The following is a 14146-nucleotide window of genomic DNA, read 5'->3' as shown; positions in this document are numbered from 1 at the left end:
ATATTTGTGCTATGTATTGAGTGGCAGTGATGTTTTTTGATGTGGACAATGCTGTATGGCTTCTTAACCAGGGCTACACAAAAACAAAGTTACTAGGTGTGCACTTAACATAACTTCTCTGACTTATTGGCTATGTAAAAGTGCAGTTTGAATGCTTTGTTTGCATTAGCCTACCTTCAGTTTTAGACAATGTGAAAACAAATTGTCTGGCTATACATGGCAAATACTCCACCCTGATCAAGAATGCTGTATCTATCAATCAATGTCTTTAAGTCGTTAATATTAAAGAGCAATGTTTTTTTAAATATAATTTTTCCACTTACTTTACAACCTTTTTCAAATTCAATAATATTTTAGAAGAAAAGTGTAATTCGACATTAAAAAAATTAGCATGGTTACCTCGTCTTTTATTTTAAAAAGCCTATACCGGAAGTTATTCTCGTACAAACTTCCAGTTATACAGCTCTCATTTGCCTGTAGCTGTCAGTCCCATAAGGCTGCACTGAAGTTTTGGTTGTAAAAAATGGGCGACACCGGCTTGTCAGACGAGGCAGCGGCCGCAGCTTGTAAAGATGGAGACCCTTCAACTAAGGTAAGCAGCCTGCTGGCCCGGTGTGCTTTAGAATAAGCCAGAAACAGTACTTGACTGACCGACGACCAAACCCAACAGGCCGAACACTTCCTGGCAGGTTAATCTGCTGTTCGCGCTGCTCCCATTATCGGACAGATAATGACTTTTTAAGGCAGGTAAATCTCGAAGATGAAATTGAATGTGGTTTATTTTAACATGATTGACAAAGCTTCCAATATCTGCTGCAAATCATCACATTTCTAACTGTTCAAGTTCTTAGCAGAGGCTGCTGTAGGCTAACGTGTAGCAGAATTTTCTGGTGGCGAAACTGCAACTTTTTTGGAAGACTTGACATCTGCGAGCGCGTCAGGGGAGAAACGCGGCACGAGAGAGTTACCTGACCAGCGCAACGACGAAATGTACGGTTCTAGACTGGTTTTAGTAAGCATGGTGTCCTGCTGAAGAGAGTAGACATGAAATAGACGAGAGTGGACTTGAGTCTGCACAAGAACAAGTCTGTACTCGCTGAATCACTGGCATGGAGGCTGCAGTTTATTTACCCTTCCACTTTAAATCCTTGGAAGTGGTGTTGCATATTTAAAATATCTTCTGAACCAATGAGTAGAAACCCTAGCAGTTGTACAATTTTGAGGTGTCACTTATTTTCGAAATGAAACTTTTCCTTTAGCGTAGCTCTCTTTGACTTGTCTGAATAAAATGCAGCTGTAAATAGTTATTTTGCTTTTTCAAAGTATTTCATTTTGTCGCATTGCAGCCACAAACGTGAGTTAATTTTGTTGGCATTTTATATGATTGGTACATAATTATGAAGAAGAGTGCAACATTTTAAAATGGTTTTGCAAAGAAAATCTGAAAAGTGTGATGGGTAAGTATTTTGGGATGCATCTCCACCAACTTCGTTCATGTACCTTTTATTATTTCAATGATATAATCTGTGAATGACATTTCTAAAGACTTGCCAAACATCCCTGATTGAATTTAGGTCTGTACTTTGACTGGACTATTCAAACAAGTGAGATTTTCAAACATTGGAATATTGCTTTATAACCGAGAGGCTGAAAATAAATTAAAGTCACATTTGCAAAGGGGAAAAAGGAAAATCCTTTAACCTTTGTGTTTGGTCTGAAAATAAAGTACATAAAGATTTTTACTTGTAACATGAGAAAATGTAGAGAAGTTAAATGGTTGCCAAAGCATTGTGCAGTTAGCAATAGCTTCATTGAGTTTTTTTCCACGATGAACTGTTGATGGTGGAGAAGGAAGGGAGCAGGAAAGAGGAGAACGTGGTCAGCTGCAGAGATGACACCCATCTGTAAAACACAGACGTGGACAGCAGAGGTTTTCAGGGCGAAAAGGAGAAGGCAGTTTCTGGTATTCAACAAAGGAGGACTTGTACATGAATAATGACATTATATTTAATTTTATTAGCTTTGGTACATTTATGATCAGGTCTGGGTTTAAGTTTGACTCCTGTGTGTCTGAAGCGTGCTCATTTATCCAGAGGACTTTGATCTGCACCACAAGCAGCATTCATGAGGAACTTGCTATGCTTTCCAATTGGAGAAGCTGCATGAAAGTGACTGCAACCCAATTACAAAGTGTGGTGTTATCTGTTGATGGCTTTAGTCACTTGACCACTTACCACCATCCAAACCAGAACTTGGACACAAATTGTTACCCTGAAGGCAGTCGGTGCCTGAAAAAGCAACATATAAACTTATATTATCTCCAGATCTTAAAAACCATTTAATATTGTAACATTTTTTAAATATTTTTATTAGAAGTGCAGAAAAAAATCTATTCTATAAAGAATCACAATTCCCAGTCCTGGGAATTCTGAATTGACTCAAAATTCTCAAAAATTCGATTTTATATTTTTATTTAAGACAAAGACAGGCAGCTAAACTAACCTAATCCAGGTAAATTAAGTTGCAGAATTTTATGCACAAATTCTATTAATATAAACCGATGGACTTACAGTATGGAGCTTTAGAGAATTGTTTTAAATAAATGTTTTATTTGTTTACACTTTTCCTTTTGTCAGCCACATAACTTAAACAGAATCTCCAGACTGTTTGAATTAAAAATGGTTTCTGAATTGTGTCACTAGAGACTGAAAGATCAACATCTCTAATTTTTATTCTTATCTCGCAATTTGTCACTTTAAAAGCACAAAGTGCATTTTATTGCGGTTTGTAATTGTTGCAGTGATGTATTTCTATTTGTAAAGTTGTGTTGTTTTGTGTCTGTTCAGGACTTTATGATGCAGCAAACTATGTTGAGGGTGAAGGATCCAGCTAAATCCCTGGATTTCTACACCAGGATCCTAGGCATGACGTGAGTTTGAGTTTGTAAGCTGCTGAATTCGAGCGTTACAGAAAAGAATAAAAAACAATCTTGCAAAGAGAAAACCGATGATCCTCACTGAACGTTTCTAAAAGCTTAGTTGTTTTTTTGTACAGTTTTTGCTTTATGAACTGTGACTACCAGACATGAAGCTTTGTAAAAAAGTTTCCCTCTGGTGTTCCATATGTTGCAGGTTACTGCAGAAGTTTGACTTTCCCTCCATGCGTTTCACGCTCTTCTTCCTGGGCTATGAGGATAAGAAGGAGATTCCTGCCGACGTGAAGGAAAGGACAGCCTGGACTTTTTCAAGGAGAGCCACCATCGAGCTGACACAGTAAGGAAGGATGCTGTGCATGTGATGCCTGTTGTCAGCAGCTCCTGCTTCACTGCCATCTAATATCTGACTCTGATTGTACTGTATTTATCTGGCAAATGATTATTAAGTTGGCACCAATGAGGCGGCTATTTTTAACCGCACATGATTATAAAGGTTTTGGGTTTTTTATTATGGTTTAGTTTAATTTCAATGTGACTTTTTGTTTGTCTAATTCAGTAGTTTTAGTTTTTTTTTTTTCATACTTCAGCCAGTTTTTAGGTGCAAAATTCAAAAAGGTTTAAGTGTCATATTGTGATTCTGTTTATTTTATCTGGTAATGAAAACATAAATTTTGACCAACCAACTGACTCTGGTGTTTTCTCCCAACTTTTGCTGTCGACATTTTGTGGATTAATGTGAATGGAGTGCCATAAATTGCCGACAGCAAAACACAGAAACTAAGAACACTATATTCATAATTTAAGTATGTTTTAGTTAGTTTTTATAAATGTGCAAGATAGTTCCAGTTAATTATACTTTTTACCCCCCCATGTACCGTTTTTGATTATTTCGGGTTAACAAAAAATGTTTCTCAATTTCAGTTTTCGTTAGTTTTAGTTAACTATAATGACCTAGGTCTGTCAGTGAGCTGTCTCTCATGGCACCACAAAAGGGAAGTGACTAATTTTCCAGAATTTTGTGGAGACACATTTACAAACATCCACATGTTTGTAAATGTGCTTATTGCAAATTTGTAAAAAAAAACAAAACAAAAAAAAAACTGCTGAGAACCAGGTATTATTTTTGTTCCATTTCCCAATTCTTACAAAATTTTACAAAGTATTTTTGATCTACTTTCTAGTGCAAACATCTTAGTCCTTTTGAAATAAGACAAAACTAATTTATAAGTAATTTTTCAGCAAAATATAGTAGCTTGTTTTAAGGTAATAATTCCTTAACATTCCTTAAAAGTCCTATTTCCATTGGCAGATAAATTCACTTACAGCAAAACATTTTTCCCATGTTATCTTTTGAAATGTAAATTATTAGTTAATTTAGTCTTATTTCATATGTACCAATATATTTGTACTAGAAACTAGAGCAGAGATACTTTGTACTTGGTTTACTTGCAGTGTATTCTCTGTCTCCTGTCTTCCCTCATGGACTTGTCCTCTTGTCTCTCAGTAACTGGGGTTCAGAGTCTGATGACAGCCAGTCTTATCACAATGGGAACTCTGACCCACGTGGATATGGTAAATTTGTTTCCTGTTTTTACGATAAGTGTAGTATTAAACATCCACACTCCTGTCAGTTCACTTTTATTAAGGCAGCTATCTTTCTATTAGTTGTTAGCTAAGATTTGCATATATTTCTAACTTCACTGTGCATTAGAAATGAATGGTCTCTCTTTGAACTGCTTATAGGACACATTGGTATTGCAGTTCCTGATGTTTATGCAGCTTGTAAGAGGTTTGAGGAGCAAGGAGTAACGTTTGTCAAGAAGCCAGATGACGGTAAGATGGGTTGGGAGAAAAAATAATCTGTGCAGTCTTCATAGACCGACAGTAAATATTTAAAGCTTTCATTCATTTTTTGAGGTGCAGATTTTTGAAGTAAACTCCCTGCTCCCCATGTTTCTCCCTCAGGTAAAATGAAAGGCTTGGCCTTCATCCAGGACCCTGACGGATACTGGATTGAGATCCTGAGTCCCAACAATATGGTGTCCATCACCTCCTAGAGCCCAACCGCATCCTCCTGCTGCGTTGCATAAGGCCTGCTGTGGCTTCACTAGGAGAGCACAACGCCATTAAGCAACAACATGGAAGAGCTGTGAGCCAGTGGGAATATTTGCTCTCTGTCAATAAGAATAAGGGTAACCCAGCGTGGCCTGGGTTAATAATGGACACCTGACATGCATATCCACGACTTACTACAACATATAGTTTTCTACTTTGTATAGTTGTCGCTTTTGTTTGTCATCATCATGTCTGATGCTGAAACAGTTGATCTACTGTGAAATAAATTTGAAAGCCACAGCTTAAACCACAGATTTCTACAATTATTTTTGTGATTTAGAAGCCTAAAAGTAATGTGTCTGTGTGTTCTACTCTTTGGTTGAACTAAATGACTCTTTGTTGAGCTTCAACATGTTGAGAAATAACTTGTAGCTCATACTCGAGGGCATTCATAACTAAGAAAAAAAGTATAGGTGGGTAATGTAAATGATTTCAGTTCTCAAAACCACATTCACAAAAAAAACTCGTAAAAACAGACACAGGGCCAGCGAGGCCCCCACAGACGCACCCCTCAGGTGCGCAGAGTAAAAAGCTGAGAAAAGTTAAGAAATTGATTAGAAATTGATGCTAATTGAGCTTTGAAGATTAAAATACTACAGTTACTTCACTAGCTATCAGTACAAACCTCAGAAGATGAACTTTTCTTTTTGATGAAACCATTGGTGTTTTCCAGTTTCTACTGAAGTAGAGCAAACTTGATTCTTCCCACAGCTCCAGATGTCACACGGTTTAATCTTCATTTTAAGGTCATTCTTTTAAAAACAAAGGGTTTCGCTCAAAAACTGCATGTTTCTCCATAGCTGATTAATATGTGAAACCTTTCAGGGGAAGTAAATGGGTTTGGGTTTTCTTAGTTTACCTTGTTTGAACTACTTGGAGACTGGGCCAACTGACTAGACCTGTCTGTCATTTTAATTGTAACAGATTTAAAAAAAAAAAAAAAAAGCATAAAATACATTTCATGTCTTTTACAAGAAATAATCCAAACATTTGGATGGTACTTATTCTTTCAGGATTTAGTTAAAAAGTGATCTGAGATTTCAGTCAAGATGAAACTGGTCACCTCTTTGCCACTAGAGGGTGCTCTTAACCACGTTGTGGCTCAGTAAATTGATCAGCCAAAGTTTTATCCATCCATCCTTTTACACTGATTGTTGCAGGTTTTCTACTTAAAGTCTGTAGAAATATCTGCAGTATCTACAGTTCCCAAATGGTTTAACAGCTCTGGATATGTTTGTAATGTTAAGAACATTTTGCAGAAGGAACCTTGATTACCTTGACTACCAGTAATTGTATCAACATGGAACATGCACCAGGCCCAGTTTCCTTTTCTTGGGACTTCTTGTCTCACGAGAGCTTTCAACTTGTCAGCAGCATCACTAGCTAGTTGAAATCAAAACTGTTTGCGTTCACATGAGCCACAGTTGTTCTAGTCAGCAGTTCACAGCTCATCAGCATTGTGAACTAAAGTGACTCAGCCCTGCTAACTCAGCTGCAGGCTAGTTTACTAAGTGGGTTTGGAACTGCAGGGTTATGCAGCTCTTGACATCGTTAAGTCAAGCAAACAAAAATTGGAAGTGCTTCCATTGAAACCATTGAGAGATGAAGTGAGTATAATTGCTCACCTTGTTACAAAAATGATATTCTGATCCTAGTTTATGTCTGTGTTCTCTCAAAGGAACTATATAGCTAAACCAGGTTAGCTTTATTGGCGAAGTTGGAGCAAAACTGCATGGAAATGGAGAACTCTGACTCCTATCTGTGATTATCAGAGAGAACGCCTGATGGCAGAACCGCTCTGCAGTGCCTGTCTGAAGGTAAACGTTTGAACAGACTGCACCCTGGATCTGTGGGGTCTGCCGTGATGTTAGCCGCATTTTTCTTGATCCTGGATGTGTACAGATCCCACATGGAGGGAAGGTGAGCACTGTTGACCTTTTCTGACCAACATCTCCTACAACATCTTGAACTGCCGTAGGAAATATGTCCGCTCACATCCGGTAAGCAAACTACAGGGGGCCCAGCAGGGAGCTGTGATGTCCTTCACGTGGTTCTACGCCATTCATGCAAGGGATTTCATGTTCACAGCATTCAGGACAGGCCTCAAAATCAACCGAAAGTAAAAATAAGTTGTCAAACGAATCTCTGATACGTCTCTGGAAAAATAAATAGTTCTGATATTTACATACTTTGTGTTAAATGAGGTATCAAGCTGAATATTTCCTGTTTCAGGTCAGTTAGGATTTTCAAAATTACTATTTGGTAAATCCACTCTGATCTTCAGTTCTTTCCATAGGTTAGAAACACAGTTTTACTTTTGTTCTCTGAAGCCAGTGAAGAGTATCCTTGGTTGTGTTTTTGGGACCGTTATTCTGCTCAGACATCTGCACACGTCTCATCTTAAGAGAAACATTTCTCTGCCAGAACCATATGTGGCATGGGGTGATTTTCTTTGGAGGATGAACCATTTTTCAGTGGTAATACACACTTCAAACAAGCTAAAAGTGTCCTTTTCTTCAGCAGTGGAGTCTTATGCAGTGAATGTATGCTGAGGCAAATGCAGTTGAGAGTGTTTCTCATTGTTTTCATGGGAAAATTGTACTTTCTACTTCCAGGATTTTTTAGAAGCTCTCTGTGAGTGTTCCTTGGCTCTTGGTTAACTCTTGATTATTCTTTTGTCAGGAATCTTACGTAGGGATGCCTGGCTGTGGCTTGTCTTTGGTCAAATTATGAGCCTTGCACTTCTGTACTCCAGGGGTCTTTACTGAAACATTCAGAAGGTTACGGTATGCAGCTATCACCATTATTATTATTTCACAACACTAGGACGCACCCCACTGCTTTACACTTAGTTTGTGAACTAATTTGTGGCTTGCTTCGGTTGTTACTGACGTCTCTGGTGTGAATTTTATGTAAACTGAAATATATCTGCACAGAAAAACAAAACTAAAGCTTCTTTAATACTTATTTATGCAACTGTTTGCGAAATATTCCATGATGTCTGACAGAATCTAAGAATGTAATTTCTAAGACAAAAAATTGCATTACACCTCTTTTCATTTTTACACCATGCTTTCCATTGCCTTACTTACACTGCGGTGACCTGGTTCTGCTTTTAGATTAAGATTTCTGATGGAAAAGGGAAATTACGGACTGCGACCAGGATCCTGGAATAATTGAACTGTGGTGTAATTGAACTGACAACACAGAGGGAAACAAAAAATAGAGTCAAATAGCAAGTGTCAGCACTATATCACATTCTCTCCTCTTCTGGCTTATGACGGAGCCACTGCCAGGCCAAGGATCAACGACATCCGTCACTCATGCCAGGGCTGACTTTGTTGTGTCATAGGCCTGGATGGTTAAATGGAGAGGTGGACCAAGGCTTCAAACATGGTGATTCATCTGTGACATTAACCATCCAGCTCAGCCTCGAGTTTGAGAAAACACAAAAGCTTTGAGTTTCCTGCCTAAGAGAGAGCAGAGGAGCTCAGCCAGGCAGAACCGCTGCCTTCCTCAGAGCCCAGACGGAAGTTGAGCATCGACTCTCTGGAGACCAGAATGTTACGCATTATTCACCCTCCTGACTGGAACATGGAATGATTTGTTTGCACAATATTGCAATAAGTAGCTCATATGTAGAGTGGGGGAAAAAAACGCTATTATTTTAAGTGAGACAGTTCTGTATGGAAGCCCATTTCTGCCACGAAGGAAAAAAATAAGAGCTCAACAGTAAGTCATAATTATAAGCTTTAAAGTCATAAATTTAAGTTTTAAAGTCATGATCACAAAAGTAAGTCATAATTTCAAGTTATAAAGTCATAATTATAAGAATAAAAGTCATAAATTTAAGTTTTAAAGTCATGATTACAAAAGTAAGTCATAATTTGAGTTTTAAAGTCATAGTTACAAAAATGTAAGTCATGATTTTAAGATAGGATGTCACGTTGTCTTTCTAAGAATTCTTGCTCCACTATCTCATAGTTATGACTTCAAAAGTCAAAATTCTAACTTTTATGACTTTATGTTGATTTTTTATTTTTACTTTCATTATGCAAATGGGCTTCCATAGTTCTTTATGTTTTTTTTCTCCAATAAAAATGTAATTAGTCTTATTACATCAAGCAGTCCTTCTTTTCAGTGATGGTTTAGGTTCTTGTGTGATTTATTCTAACTATAATTTTATCTCGCTTTCGCAACGTTGTTCCATAAACACTGCAATTTCTTCATATTGTGCAAACTGCATTCTGCATCAATTCACTCCCTGGCCTTTACTGCTCAGCACAATCAAATGGCAGCCATTAATTTGCAGGATGCTGCAGTTGCCATGTTTTGCATTTTGTATGACAATTTGCGATTTCATCTGCAAGACTTTCTCTCCAATGACCTTTTCCATCAGAGCAGCAAAAAGATCCACTCCACTAAGCAACGCCGTTCGTTCATGCTGATTTAGATTCACAATGTCGAAGAACGAACACAACGGTTTCCTTGTTGCCTGTTCCCATGTAGATGAGTTAAGTCGATTTCTAATGGCTTTTCAGTATTCAAACATTTTCTGCAAACTGTTTCAAGTCAGACTAGACAGATAATAGTAATAAAAAGTTTCAATATGTGATCCAGAATGTAAATAATGTAGAATAAAAATGCAAAGCCCAGACAGAAGTAGTAAAAACTATGTTTACAGACCCCTTGTCTAATCTGATAAAGGTTTCGGTTTGGTACAGATTTATCAAATAAAAAAGCTTTCCTTCTACTTCACCATTACACATCATTCTGTTTTAGTCCATTATTGAAAATCCCAGTGAAACACATTGAAGTTTGTGGTTATAATGTGATATAATGTGATCAAATTAAGGGATGTGACTACTTAGCGAGCTAACTCGTACAATGATATAATTCTATGTCCCTTTGACTTTGTGTCGTGACTCAACTGACTCATTTTCATGGTATAAATATGCCAACAAAGCGCAAACGAATGTAACATTTTAATATATGTATCCTCATCTTCACTGTACATTTTACTGCAACTCCAAAGTGTCTGCTTTTGGTTCGTCACATATCGGATGCTAATTTTAATCAACATTGTGGCCTCCTGTGCCTGCCGGCAGAGGCAGGAAAATAAAATCCCCTCCATGGAGACTCTTCTTGTGCTCCAGGCTTTGGTCTAATCCTTTTCCATGTGAAAGTGAGCCTGTTTACGCTTGCAGTTAGGAGTGTGTGTAAATTATTTCTGCCACTCTGCATCCCGGCGGCAATTGCAGTGACGGGCGACAAGCTTCGGTCTTTCCTTGGAGACGAAATGTGACCGACTGCATGTGGTAGCTGCAGAGGCAGAGCCGAGGTCAATTGATTAGCCAGATGAGGCAGAATGCTCTGATGTGTGACTCCCAGACTTCTACTGGTTTACATGGATGATCAGCGCAAACTAAATTAAAAGTCCTTTCATTTATTCATTTTTTTACAGCTTTTTTGTTCATATAAATCATGTGTAGTTTGGCAACACAAAAATTTTTCTTGAACTTATTAGGCAGCAGAATGAACACAGGTTTATCCTGACTCTGCAGGGATGTGACATAAATGACGTAGGTCATACAATGTTTGTGCTGAACTCAGCATAATTTTTTTTATTCACATTGTTTCTCAGCAATATTTAAACATTATCTGCACAACTAAAGCTGTGAAAGCAATGTGGCGTTTCCAAGTGAGCTGAACTGAAACAGACAAAAGCAGTTTTAGGTTGGATTTGATTTAACAGCCTGGCCTAGTTAAAGCCTGAACTCTCAACTATGTTTTTGACACAGTGAACTGTGTCCTTATTGACATGTGTCTGCATGTTTTCATTGCAAGTCTGCACAAAACTTTGTTGATATTCAGCTACTGTGGAATAAACAATTTCACAATTGCCATGTTTATATTTAATAAGAAATGCAATTAAAATCACCCCTGAATAAGTTTGCTCATTAAAAAATATACAAAAAAATTGTTTTTGTTGCAGTTTTGCAAAATGTGCTAATTTTGACTCAACCAAACGCCCTTCTCATCCTAGCGCTAAAACTTATCAAAAAACATGAGTTTTTTTTTTTCAAAATTACTTGAAAGAATTTCCACCAAGCAAATTTTTTTCATAATTCCAAATTGCACAATCATATGGCAGCATCATGAGAAACACTAAAGATTATTTTGCCATTTAATAAATACATTTTCTCATAAAACGCAGCACTGACGACAGTTCTAAGACCCAAAATAACATCAATAAAACATTTCAAGTGCACAAACTATAACAGAAAGCACATGTAGTTGGTTATAGATCCTAATATAGTATTTTCAGGGTCAATACTAAAAAAAAAAAGTTTCCTTTCTTTGTTTGTGTGGAGCCAACATCCTTCTTTTTTCAGGAAGCTTAAAAAAGAGGAATTCTTTGATGCCCTTTATTCTAATGTCAGAAAAAATTAAATAAAGATTAGAGTTTAATCTTTAAGCGGGAATGTTTGTCATTCATCCATGTTTGTCCCTAATAATTGTTAAGCTGAAAGAAGCTTCGGACGAAGCGAGTTTGCATATGTAAAAGTCACCAGCAAGAGCCGACAAGTCGGATTAGCCTGATCGATGCATCTCTACTTAAGATCATGTTATTTTCAGATGAACTAATTTCATTTTTCTGACCCTGCCAGCTGAAGGGGAACCTCCCCCCCATGACCACCAACACACTGGCCTTCGTCCCCAAAGTGTCCCAACAGTGAACAGAGAGGGATCACTTACTAATTCCCACTGCTGTTGTATTTCTCCTGCTTTAGATTAAATATATGAGGCATATTTGGAGGGAAAATAATTAAACACATTTCTTCTACGTCAGTGGGCGGCCATATCTGTTGATGCCAGAGGTCCTTGGTGCTTAATGTGCTGACTCCAGCCTGGAGGCTTTACATGAATGGCACACAGTCAGGCTTAGCTGGGCATTAGAAAAAGAAGGTCACTTATTTTTAGCAAATGTACACTAGAGATACAGAAGTCAAAGTTTTTTAAAGCTGAGACTTGAACTTATCATTTTGAGCTGCTCATGGAGATGTTTTATAAACGTACAGTAACCTTAATAACCTACAAACTTTCTCACATGACGCCATGTTGGAACCACAAACACCTAGACCCATCACAACAGATTCTACTGGATGATAAATTGTCCTGGAAACTGTTGCAATAAACTTTGATATTGTTGTTTTAAGACTATTTTATAGTAATATATGGGCAATGGCATAATAATGCAAGAACAAATTCTCAATCAATAAAGTTTAGAGATTTACGGATCAATAATGAACATTCAACACCGGAGCTGGAAGTCATTTTAAATATCCAAAAACAAGTAAACAAAACAACAGAAACAACAAATACAATGAATTATAAGGTCTTTGTAAGCAAAATTGTCCTTCAATAGATCGTGCTAGTTGAGACCAAAACACCAGACTGAAGACTGTTTGGAAGAAACAGAGAGAAAAAAAAGAGAAATAAATGATGCAAATAGAAATTATTGAGCTTGTTTTGATTTATTGTGATTAATTGAGTGATTGCAACAGGCCTACAAACAACATATATTTAATGGGATTTTATGTAAGATTCTTCTGAAGGAATGGCATCTAAATGAGTGTTATGAATTTGGAGGAGGTTTACGTTGAGGCTCCAATCCTCAGAAGATGTGGATCATAACCTAAAGAGAAAAATCCTGACGCCTAACATATTTTATTGACTCTTTCAAAAGCAAAAGATGCTTTATTCGACAGTGTGCTCTCTGAGACGACCACATTGCTGCAGGTTCTTCTATTTTATGTTTTCCTCAAACTGTTAAACTGGGTAGGATATGTGTGACATTAAAAGGTCATTGTCTGGTCTTGTCATCAAGACGCTCCGCGATGATTCGCTCCGGCATCTACGTGACACAACGCTCTCTTCTTAGCAGCTCTAGGTGTGTGTTTAGATTCAGGTTTTAGCTGCAGGATGAATCTGCCACAGATCACATCCTGTCTGATGGAATCAAACGTTTTATTTATGGCTGGGTGATGCGGCTTAGAATCAAAATCTCAACTTTATTCTCTTATTTCTACGACCGTATTCTTGTAAAATTATGGCTTTATCAGTTAAAAAATTGAGCCTGGCCCCCTAACACGCAGTCATAAAGCTGACCTGAATTAAAAGTCCAGATAAGAAGAAACTGTAAAACTCACTTGTAAAAACAAGATGGCAGCACTATGAACTATGGAAACCCAAGGAGAGCACTGATGGGAAAAAAATCCAGATTTTCCAACAATTAAATCTACAAAAACAAAAACTTTGATTAATCAATGCAATTGATTTCTTGCCTGATTTCCTTTTCTGCATACTTTAAGGAGGAAGAGCTGATTTACAGAGGCAGAAATGCTGGATAACTGAAGAAGCGGAGAGAAATCACCTGGATTTATATCTTAAATCTATAAATAAGCCTTACAGTTGCAGTTAATTAAAGTTGGGATGAATTGTTGGTGAAGTAAACAGTTAGCATGGTGCTTGGACTGACGCCCGGCGTCTCATCTCTACTCAGACCAACAGCCAGCAACATTTGGAGGCTCTGAACAGCCGCTAATCCGCCCCTTTGTCTGAAAGACACGTCAACATCATATCGGTTGTTCTCGTTGTTTGGCGACAACTCAGCATCCGTCCGCTGATTAAAAAACTCTTTCACATGATCACCTGGCGCTTTTAATTACGGCTCTCAATATGCGAGAGACAAAACGTTCAATCTGAAAATGAAATTTATTTCATGTTTTCTTTCTTTCTTCCTCTGATCTGTTCGAACATACTGATGAAGGCTGAATGGCAGCCAGCGTGGATCTCTGTATTCAACCTAAATCAGGCCCGGCGTACATCTCCGCTGTTTGATCTGGAGTCTTTCAGCTCGGCCTTCTGCAGGGAACGAGATGTTATTCTCCTCTCGTTAAAACTATATCCCCCCGTTATGTCGTCAAGGCGATTATCGTGTAGTGACAAAAGACGGATAGTAACGGCTCAGTGGTTCTGTCCGTCCATGTTTGGTTCCTGCTAACAGCCTTTCTCACCGTCAGCCTGGCTAAT

General features: G+C 37.8%; 1 protein-coding gene across 1 annotated transcript; it reads left to right on the top strand.

The window, feature by feature from the left end:
* The first annotated feature begins 433 nt into the window (after nt 1-433).
* glo1 (glyoxalase 1) lies at nt 434-5297 on the top strand. The gene is made up of 6 exons (XM_008404847.3): nt 434-592; nt 2847-2929; nt 3132-3272; nt 4440-4507; nt 4679-4768; nt 4901-5297. Exons 1-6 carry the CDS (start codon nt 524-526, stop codon nt 4990-4992), a joined length of 543 nt encoding a protein of 180 aa, XP_008403069.1. The 5' UTR covers nt 434-523; the 3' UTR covers nt 4993-5297.
* The last annotated feature ends 8849 nt before the right edge of the window (nt 5298-14146 follow it).

Source organism: Poecilia reticulata, chromosome 3, assembly GCF_904066995.2.
Source record: "Poecilia reticulata chromosome 3, P_reticulata-male-v2, whole genome shotgun sequence".
NCBI lineage: Eukaryota > Metazoa > Chordata > Actinopteri > Cyprinodontiformes > Poeciliidae > Poecilia > Poecilia reticulata.
The sequence above is the reverse complement of the archived record's forward strand: the minus strand, read 5'-3'. Positions and strand labels throughout refer to the sequence as shown.